The sequence below is a fragment of the Suncus etruscus genome, chromosome 3 (genome assembly GCF_024139225.1).
Source record: "Suncus etruscus isolate mSunEtr1 chromosome 3, mSunEtr1.pri.cur, whole genome shotgun sequence".
Taxonomy (NCBI): Eukaryota; Metazoa; Chordata; class Mammalia; order Eulipotyphla; family Soricidae; genus Suncus; species Suncus etruscus.
Window position 1 is genome coordinate 6,320,661 of NC_064850.1, and position 10,369 is coordinate 6,331,029.

Genomic DNA, 10,369 nt, shown 5'->3' on the forward strand with positions numbered 1-10,369 from the left:
TGTGGGATGCTGGGATTTGAACCATCGACCTTCTGTATGGAAGGCAAACGCTTTACCTCCATTCTATCTCTCCGGCCCCAAAACACATTTTTTTTAAAGACTAGTATGGATCAAGATTAAAGACATCACATTGGTGTCCAATTTTTTCTTCCTCTCCTCCCTCTATCCTACCTCCTTCCCTCAGACCTTCACAAACCCAGGTATGCTCAGGGCTTATTCCTAGCTCTCTGTTCAGGTATCATTTCTAGTTGGCTCAGGGTGTAGGGTGTCAGATCCATGTCAGCTGTGTGCAAGGCAGTCCCCTACCTGCAGTATTACTCCTAGCCCCAAGTACCCATTTTCTAATTCTAAAATAATTTCAGAACTTCTTAGAATGTCTAAAACTTTGTTCAGAAGTAAGATAACTTAAACCTAAACATTCTTAAGTGATAAAGCACAAGTAGTCTTAGTAAAGGATAACTATTTTTTTTGCTGAGTATTTATTGGTTCAGAGTGGCAAGCTGAGAGTAGATTTGACATCTCATAGCTGTGGGGAATATATACTATACTATAGTCACTCAGTTTGCTACCACAAAGATATTAAAATGAGTGCAGTGGAAATTTTTACTCAGAATGCATGGCTAGGGCTGGAGTGATAGCACAGCGGGTAGGACATTTGCCTTGCATGCAGCCAACCTAGGTTCGATCCTATATGACTCCCAAACCCACCAGGAGTAACCCCTGAGCACCACCGGGGTGTGGCCTTCAAGCCAAAAACCAAAAGAAGAATGCATGGCTTTATATATAATAATTATATATTGCATATACTATATATACATACATATATATATATCATTTCTTATCAGACTTCCTAGAATTCCTAAATTAAAAATCCAAGCAAGTAGAAGTAAAATTTAAAAGTTTCTGACTTGAAATACAAATATTAGTCTTTAAAATTAGATGAGTGTGCCTTTTACTTTTACATAAGTTGTTATATCTAGTTAGAAATAGTTTTACTAGCAGAGCAGTACACAATTATAAGATTGAAAATGTCACTTTTATCCAGTTAAATAAAATGTGATGGCCTTTGTTTTGTATTCCCCATAGAACTTATTTGACAGTTCTGACTAGTGGAAAATATGGAAAACTCCTTTAGTTTCTTTAAAAGCAAACATTTTTATTAAAGTTCAAATTTTAATTCTTCTTACAGCCTAACAGCCCTAGTGAATATTGTTTTGATGTGGATAGTGATATGGTCAATGAATTCAAATTGGAATTGGTGGAGAAGCTTTTTGCTGAAGACACAGAAGCAAAGAATCCATTTTCCACTCAGGTATATAGATTTGTTGTATTCCATATTAAGTTGTATTACTTTTTAGCCTAGAATAACAGGGTTTTGTGACACTATAAAATCTCATTTATTTGTTGTTTTAAAGGATACTGACTTAGACTTGGAGATGCTGGCCCCCTATATCCCAATGGATGATGACTTCCAGTTACGTTCCTTCGACCAGCTGTCTCCATTGGAAAGCAGCACGACAAGTCCTCAGAGTGCAAGCACAATTTCAGTATTCCAGACAACTCAAATGCCAGAACCTGCTCTTACCACTCCCACTACTGATGAGTTAAAAGCAGTGACTAAAGATGGTATGGAAGACATTAAAGTACTGGTTGCATCTCCATCTCCTACCCATACACCTAAAGAAACTACTAGTGCCACAACCTCACCATATAGTAATACTCGAAGTCGAACAGCTTCACCAAACAGTGCAGGCAATGGAGTCATAGAACAGACAGAAAAATCTCATCCAAGAAGCCCTAATGTGTTATCTGTCACTTTGAGTCAAAGGTATTTACATGTAACATTAAAGTTATATAACTTTTCTTAATTACTGAGAAAATATGTGTGATGGTAAATAAGTTGATATTTATAAGGCACCTTTTAAGATTTTATGTATTCAGTCACATTACAATTGCCCTTAATTTTTATTATGCATTATAAGACATTTTATGGTTAAATAGGCATTTAGTTGCCTTTTTTTAAAAAATAAAACAGGAATGAATCTAGGCATGATTCACGACATTTCTTTAATGGTACTAGTTTGTTTAACCATCTGGTGACTAATTTTGTCTTGTTTTGGGCACACAGCCTATAGTGCTCAGGACTTAACTCTTGGCCCTGTGCTTAGTGCACCATATTTGGTGCTGGGGATCAAACCCAGATCGACCACAGCCTTATTGCTGTACTCCAGCTCTACCATCTAATTTTTTAGTTATTATTTTTCTGTGTTATTTATTTATAATGGCATTGAATATATTTCAAATTTGAGGTGATAATTATAAAATGTTTCAACTATTCAGTGTGGTAGGTACTGTATGCGAGAGATTATTCCATCTATCAAATGCCATTATTGATAGAAAAAAGTATTGCACAGCCAAGCTTGACCTTTTTTTCCTACTGCCTACTTCCTATCACTACTTCCTAAGAGTTCTGGGAGAGCTCTTTCTCTGGAGTTAAGAAAGGACCCTAGAGCTCTGGAGTCACAGAGTAGTACTTTATGTTTTATAAATTATCACGAACTGATTTTAGAGAAGTGATGCTGTCTTAGTTAAACACGTTACTCTTAGTATATAATTTAGTTCCTAGAATTACTTAATATATTATTATATTCCTCAATATTGTAAAAAGGCTAGTTGGGTATTTTTCTAAATAGCAGTAAGATGAAACATATCTTTATTAAGCCCTTTTCCCCCCCAAAATAGTGTTCCTGACGAAGAACTAAATCCAAAGATACTGGCTTTGCAAAATGCTCAGAGAAAACGAAAAATAGAACCCGACGGTTCACTTTTTCAAGCAGTAGGAATTGTAAGTCTGAAAGCATGTTTATTTTTTCTAATCTGCTGTTTTTTAAGTTTCATATATGTGTCTATATATTGTAAGTCTGAAAGTATGTTTATTTTTTCTAATCTGCTGTTCTTTAAGTTTCATATGTGTGTATATATATATGTTTCTTATAGTAAGATTAGTTTTTATATATTAAACACAAGGTTAATAAGTATCTTCTCTATATAAAAATTATTTTACTTTAGCTTTGTGGTTCTTGGGACATACTGGTAATCTCAGGGCACTTAAGACTTCTGCACTCAGGAATCACACTCCTGGCAATGCTCAGGCGATGAGATATACAAGATGCCAAGGATTGAACTCTGGTTAGCCATGTGAAAGGCAAGCAAGTGCTCTCTACCCACTGTGATATCTTCTGGTCCCTTTAGTTTTGTTTGGTTTACATCCATACCCCACAGTGCTCTGGGCTTATTTTTGGTTCTGAACTCAGGGAGCACTTTTGGCAAGACTTAGATTAACCATAAAATTTAAAAACCTTTTTTTAGGTATAGGTATATTTTCATAAAAAAATTTCCCCCAAGTAGACCACAGTATCACCACTAATCTCATTCTATGTTTTGGTGGCAATACAAATTGGTACTTGTATAATTCAGACTATTTTAGAATGATTGGCAAATGTGTATAAAGGCAAAAAACTAGAGGAATATATGACTTAGGAAATCTGTCTACATATTATCAAACTCAAGCTGATCTTTTCTTTTTTTGTTTTTGTTTTTGAGCCACACCCAGTGGTGTTCAGGGGTTACTCCTAATTCTGTAAGAAATTACTCTTGGTGGTCTTGGGGGTCACCATATAGGACACCAGGGATTGAACCTGGTATATTGCTCACTCCAGTCCCTTATGCTGTATTCAGGTTTTTTGTTTGTTTTGGGTTTGTTTTTTTTTTTTTGGGTTTTGGTTTTTGGGTCACACCTGGCATTGCTCAGGGGTTACTCCTGGCTGTCTGCTCAGAAATAGCTCCTGGCAGGCACGGGGGACCATATGGGACACCGGGATTCGAACCAACCACCTTTGGTCCTGGATCGGCCGTTTGCAAGGCAAACGCCGCAGTGCTATCTCTCCGGGCCCTGTGTTTGTTTTTTTTTTTTTTAAAGGGAAAGCAATTTAGTAATTCCCAGTGATTTTGTAAGGAACTCCTAATTATTGTATGGTCACCTCATATTTAATATTATATAAGATTTTTATTTTTTTGGTGCCTTTTGGTTCATACCCAGCGGTGCTCAGGGGGTTATTCCTGGCTCTCCACTCAGAAATCACTCCTGGCAGGCATGGGGGACCATCTGGGATGCTGGAATTTGAACCACTGCCTGTCCTTGGTCAGCTTTGTGCAAGGCAAATGCCCTACTGCTGTGCTAGCTCTCCAGGCCCAATTATATGAATATTTAAAAGCAAAAAATTTAATGGGGAAATGTATAGTGCAATGGAAATAGCTTGTTATTCAACACATAGAGTAGATCTCAATAACAAAAGACAGTGGGGGCTGGCAAGGTGGTGCTAGAGGTAAAGTGTCTGCCTTGACAGCGCTAGCCAAGGAAGGACCGAGGTTCAATCCCCCGGCTTCCCATATGGTCCCCCCAAGCCAGGGGCAATTTCTGAGCGCTTAGCCAGGAGTAACCCCTGAGCATCAAACAGGTGTGGCCTAAAAAAACAAAAAAAACAAAACAAAACAAAAAATCAAAGACAGTGTACTCAATCAGGGAGCTTAAAATATCAAATCAAAACCCAAAGACCCAACAGGAAATGTCAGTATTAGTTTTTTATGAAGTTCTACGTGCTCTCAGTGAAATAACTTTACTGTTTTTAGGGAACATTAATACAGCAACCAGATGACCGAACAGCTACTACATCACTTTCCTGGAAACGAGTAAAAGGATGCAAAACCAGTGAACAAAATGGAGTGGAGCAGAAGACAATTATTTTAATACCCTCTGGTTGGTTTATTATTTCTACCCTTGACCATCACCAAACCATAAAAATATATCAGACGTTTATATATCATACAAAAGTATTTTTTTGAGTGGGAGGCACACTCAGTGGTGCTAGTGCTTACTCTTACCTCTGCACTCAAGAACCTCTCCTGGGGACCAGTGCAGTAGTGCAGCAGGTGGTCATTTCCCTTGCAAACAGCCAACCTGGCTTCAATCCCTGGCATCCCATATGGTCCCACAAGCCTGCCAGAGTATAACCCTTGAGCACTGCCAGGTGTGGCTTAAAACCAAAAAAAGGGACCTTTCCTGGCAGTCTTGGGGGACCATATGGGGTCCTAAGGATAAAACCCGTGTCAGCCACATGCAAGGCCAATGACCTACCCTTTGAACTATCTCTGGCCAGCTGTTTATTTTATTGCTGTGCTGAGGAGATAGTTTATTTCAAGGTGGAATTTGGTGGGAATTGAACTGAAAGTTTGTACTTCAAGATGGAACTTAACATCTTTTAGCAGTTTGGGTCTATCATTATTGAAGAAGCTGAAGCTTATAATTTTATTTTCTCTTTATTGTAAAAAATACTTTGTTGAACTTAATTATTTAAATATCTATACCTTTCTCCCCATATATTTGTAATTTTTGTTTTATGTTTTTTTGGGGGGAGATGTCACACCTGGTGGCACTTGGACTACTGGCTCTGTGCTCAGAAATCGACTCAGGCAGGCTCAGAGAACCATATGGGATGCTGGGATTCGAACCACTGCCTGTCCTGGATTGACTGTGTGCAAGGCAAATGCCCTACTGCTGTGCTACGGTTCCATATTTGTAATTTTTACTCTAATTTTTTTTTTTTTGATTTGGTTTTTTGGGCCACACCTGGTGGTGCTCAGGGTTACTCCTGGCTATACACTCAGAAATCGCTCCTGGCTTAGGAAACCATATAGGACACTGGGGGATCGAACCATGGTCCGCTCCACGTTAGCATGTGCAAAGCATATGCCCAATCGCTTGTGCCACCGCTCCAGCCCCCCATATTTGTAATTTTTATTAAAAAAGATTTTATCCTATTTTTTCATAGTGGGTATTTAATAATATTAATAGACCTGGCAACTGGTTTGCGAATATAATTTATGTTAGTGACTATATTTATTTTTATAGATAAAGAGTGTGTAAAATGTCTCCAGCAGAAAGGAGACAGGGGTCCAAAGTTTTAGAAGCCCTGGACTAGATAAATACATACTTATCAGTTTTCTCTTTGCTTTTCAGATTTAGCATGTCGATTGCTGGGGCAGTCCATGGATGAGAGTGGATTACCACAGCTGACCAGTTACGATTGTGAAGTCAATGCACCTATTCAAGGCAGCAGGAACCTACTGCAGGGTGAAGAATTACTCAGAGCTTTGGATCAAGTTAACTGAGCTTTTTTTTTTTTTTTTTTTTTTTTCATAATCTCATTCCTTTTTTTGGACACTGGTGGCTCATTACCTAAAGCAGTCTATTTATATTTTCTATATCTAATTTTAGAAGCCTGGCTACAATACTGCATAAACTTGGTTCAGTTTTGATCCCTTTCTACTTAGTTTACATTAATGCTCTTTTTTTAGTCCGTTCTTTAATGCCAGATCACAGACAGCACATTTTCACTGTTCTTTAGTATTTAAACCATCGCATTGCAGTAGCATACATTTATAAGATGCACCTTTTTAATTTATTTATTTTGGGCTAGGGAATTTGTCCCTTATTGAATTATTTTTTAAAAGATGCCAATATAATTTTTAGTAAGGCAGTGACCTTTTATCATGATCAGCTCGAAAGGTTTATATTCAGTTTTTTCACATTTTACATAAATGATTTGCCTGCAGTACATGGTAGCCACTGTTGCACAATATATTTTCTTAAAAAAATACCAGCAGTTACTCATGCAATATATTCTGCATTTATAAAACTAGTTTTTAAGAAGATTTTTCCCCCCTTTGGCCTATGAAGTTGTTAGACCTGGAACATGACATTGTTAATCATGATCATGATGATTCTTAAAAAAATATACGGTTTATTATTTAAGTGGGTAAAGCCATTTACATGATATAAATAGATAGACATATATTTGGGAGGTATGTAGCATTTATTTGGATAAAGGTTCTCGATTCAGAGAAAAGATGTTTCTGTAGTTACACTGCCAGCTCAACGAATAAAAAAAACACCCTATCTGTAGTTGTGGACGTTTATGCTAATATTGTGTAATCGATATTAAACCTAATGTTCTACCCACCTTGTTGGTATAAATATATTTTGAGCAGATTGTGAACACGAAAAAAATCATGTTTTGTTAGCAAAATTACCTAGTATGTTAATTTGCTCAAAATTCGATGTTTGGTCTTATGCACTTTGTCGTTATTAACATCCTTCTGTTTTTTTCACATAGATTTCAATTGAGTAATTTTAGAAGCTTTATTTTAGAAATGTATAGCTGTCTCGGTAAACATCTTGTTCTTTGTGCATTGTACAAATATTTCATTCATTCCTTTTGCTCTTTGTGGTTGGATCTAATACTAGCTGTATTGTTTTGTTCCATCAATAAACATCTTAGTGGACCAGGTCCCCTTTTATCAGCTTACAATATTTGCTTCCGTACCTCCAGCTCATAAAATTGTTTACCAAAAGTTTTAAGTGTGCTATGGAAATTATATTGGTATTGATTATTTCTACATTTATATTATCGTCTCATCTTAATGTGTACTGTTTCCCTAATTGTAAATGTAATAACACCATGTCTCAATGTAAAAAGTATGCTTTTAGAAAAGAAACTTGTCATTTATAAACTTATGAATCTATTAAAGTGAAAAGAATTTATAAGTTTTAATATGAGTAAGATGAGTGAAGCAAATCCTGAACATTATTTTACAGTTACTTATGTAAAGATTTAAAATTCTGCTGAAGCTTTGTATTCCCTTTCACGGATGGAGAAAAGTGACCTCAAATGTTGGAAATAGAAACAATGAACTCTAAGGGTGACAAATGCAAACCAAACTTTGGTCTTTGAGTTTTCTGGGGTCAGAGCGATACTACAGCAAGTAAGGTGTTTGCTTTGCACACTGCCAACTTGGGTTTGATTTCCCCAGGCACCACATATGGTCGGTCCCCTGCATCCCACCAGGAGAGATCCCTGAGCACAGCCAGATGTGGTCCAAAATACCAAAAATAAATAAAAGAATAAAAGTTAAAAATAAACTGGAATCTTCTGACTCTAATATGAAACTAGAACAAACTTTGCTTTGTTTCTGTTTTAATGGTACTGTATGTTTTAACTTTTAATAATTTTCCTGTTTTTAATGAGTTATGTTTCTGATTATAAATAATAAATATCCTTATTTTTAAGAAATTAGCACATAAAACTCACTATGAATCGAGAACCTATATTCACTGTGAAGCTTCGAGGTAAGAGCAAATAATTTTTATGGACATAATATATAGGCAATACCAAAGTCTTGGGTACTGTACTTAGAGGTTATAGGAATAAAATAACCTGAACAGAACTAAATAATTTACAAATTAAAGTATCTCTTTAGAGTGAAGAGTGAAGTAAAATACTATAGTACATGAAAATTTGGTGACAAAATTCTACAAGGACCCAATTCAATTACAAATTGAATTGGATTACAAATATTCAGTGCACATATATGATCCTGAGTTCTTAAGCATTAAGTTATAAATAATATTAGAAGGTAGGTTTTTTTAGAATGAAGTTGTTTAATATTTCTAGGTGAAAATATCAAAAGCTATTTTGCTATTAAATTGGCTTTAGTTAAAACTAGATGTTTATGCATAGCTTTCAGGTAAAAGTAAAATCAGATTATGTAGTGACTGAAACTTAATTGAGCCAGTAATTTAGAAAACAAAGCTACTTCAGAGGATAGTAAGAACGTAAAGAAATCAAGTACCCACCTCTCAGTGATTCAGAAAGCAAACTCCTTAGAGTTTTGAAGTTGTTTGAAATAGCAGGTCCAGCCTTCCATTCTCAGAACTGGGCCCTCTCTCTGGCAATAACAAATTGCTTAATTATGTCTTTATCCAAGAAAAAACCCTCCCCTGTCAACTAGGCTTGTGTAATAAGTCTATTTTACATGTTACTCTCCCCGTATTGTATGTACGCTTTTAGTTTCCTCTGGTGCTGTTGAATACATGGGTATGTTTTTGACACCTGAAGAAAGTTTGATAAAGAAATGTAGTGTATTTTGTTCTAGTCTATTAATCTTGGAACCCACTAGTTATCCAGGTAGGCCATCTTCTCTTCACTGAGAGGTACAGTGAATCTTAGGCTTTGGATTTTAAATGAATCAATCAGTTAACTGCTGTATGCTAACCTTCATGCCAAATATTTTTGCGGCTTCATAATCTTCAAAAGGTCCCTTTGACTAAGTGTATCAATGAAAAATCTCGGAGAGGTTCAGAGCTCAAACTGGGTGACTCCATACCCGAGTGTGTGCCACCCTGATGTGTTTCTGGTTTACGAGGACGGGATGACCTTTTTAACCAGTAAGTAAATAGTGTAAGGTAATGTTGATGTAGGCAATGGAAGGTAAGGTCCCTTGAAGGAAATGAAATACATTTTGAAGGAAGTAAGCAAGAAACCCACAAATCAAATGGAAATGAATGACGCTGTAGAGCTACTTGGGGATTGTGGTTTGTACTAGTTAGAGGTTGGCTCTTTTTTTTTTGTTTGTTTGTTTTATGGGCATTAATTCACAGGCCTGTAAACCTGGTGTATGGACATTGCATATAAAACGTGTGTTAGGAAGAAACCTTACACCTCAGAACTGCGTGTCCTAATTAATGGCATGAGACCTCTTTTTCAAGTTTATCTCACCTCATCTACCATGCCAAACTTTAATCCCCCCCCCCCAACTGTTAAAGCCACTAAAAAGATAAAAAGCTACCAGTTGATGGAAACCTGTAAATTTCAGTTCTACTCTGGCAACGAACAAGTAGCAAATAATTGATATGTATTATAGGGCTTTATTAAATAAAACCTTTGGACATCTTGCTGGAACCAACCCTCTAAAAATCCTTGGTATTTTTTCATTCTGCACTAGCTACTGATATTCCATCCCTAAAAGTAGCACTGAACCTGCTGCCTTAGCTCATTTTACAGAGAATTTGTACCCGTCGAATCTGATAGGAAATAGTCTCTTTATGAGATAAAAACAACTCTGCCTTACCACAATACCACCTGCGGACGGATTTGTCTCCTGGAGGTCTGTCGTGTTCACACTTCCCTGGCCCTGGGTCACTCACTTTTCCTTCTTCCCCGCGGTGGAAAGGCTTTCTGCCCAGACACCGGATCTCCTGGCACCATTTCATCTCCATGTCCTTGCCTCGTCTTGGCTCGGGTCCGGGAAGGGATGCAGAGAAACGCAGGTGCCTGAGATCAGACCCCGGGCTTCCAGGGAACATACCACGAAGGCAGGTGCATGTGTCCATGCATGCAGGCCTGCGGGAGAGGCCCGGTCCAGTTTCTGCCTCGGTGCCGCTGGTGGCATTTAGGGATGCGGAACCCCAACT

General features: G+C 37.2%; 1 protein-coding gene across 2 annotated transcripts in view; it reads left to right on the plus strand.

The window, feature by feature from the left end:
* Positions 1-8,038, plus strand: part of HIF1A (hypoxia inducible factor 1 subunit alpha) — a 50,241-nt gene extending 42,203 nt beyond the window's left edge. Inside the window, exons 11-15 of one of the 2 annotated variants that reach the window (XM_049770352.1) lie at positions 1,190-1,312; positions 1,416-1,828; positions 2,743-2,857; positions 4,690-4,816; positions 6,077-8,038. In XM_049770352.1, the coding sequence (XP_049626309.1) occupies positions 1,190-1,312; positions 1,416-1,828; positions 2,743-2,857; positions 4,690-4,816; positions 6,077-6,228 (930 nt within the window). In that variant the 3' untranslated portion in view covers positions 6,229-8,038. The remainder of the gene's footprint in view (positions 1-1,189; positions 1,313-1,415; positions 1,829-2,742; positions 2,858-4,689; positions 4,817-6,076) is intronic. The other variant, XM_049770354.1, reaches the window with a different exon arrangement.
* Positions 8,039-10,369: the final 2,331 nt, after the last annotated feature.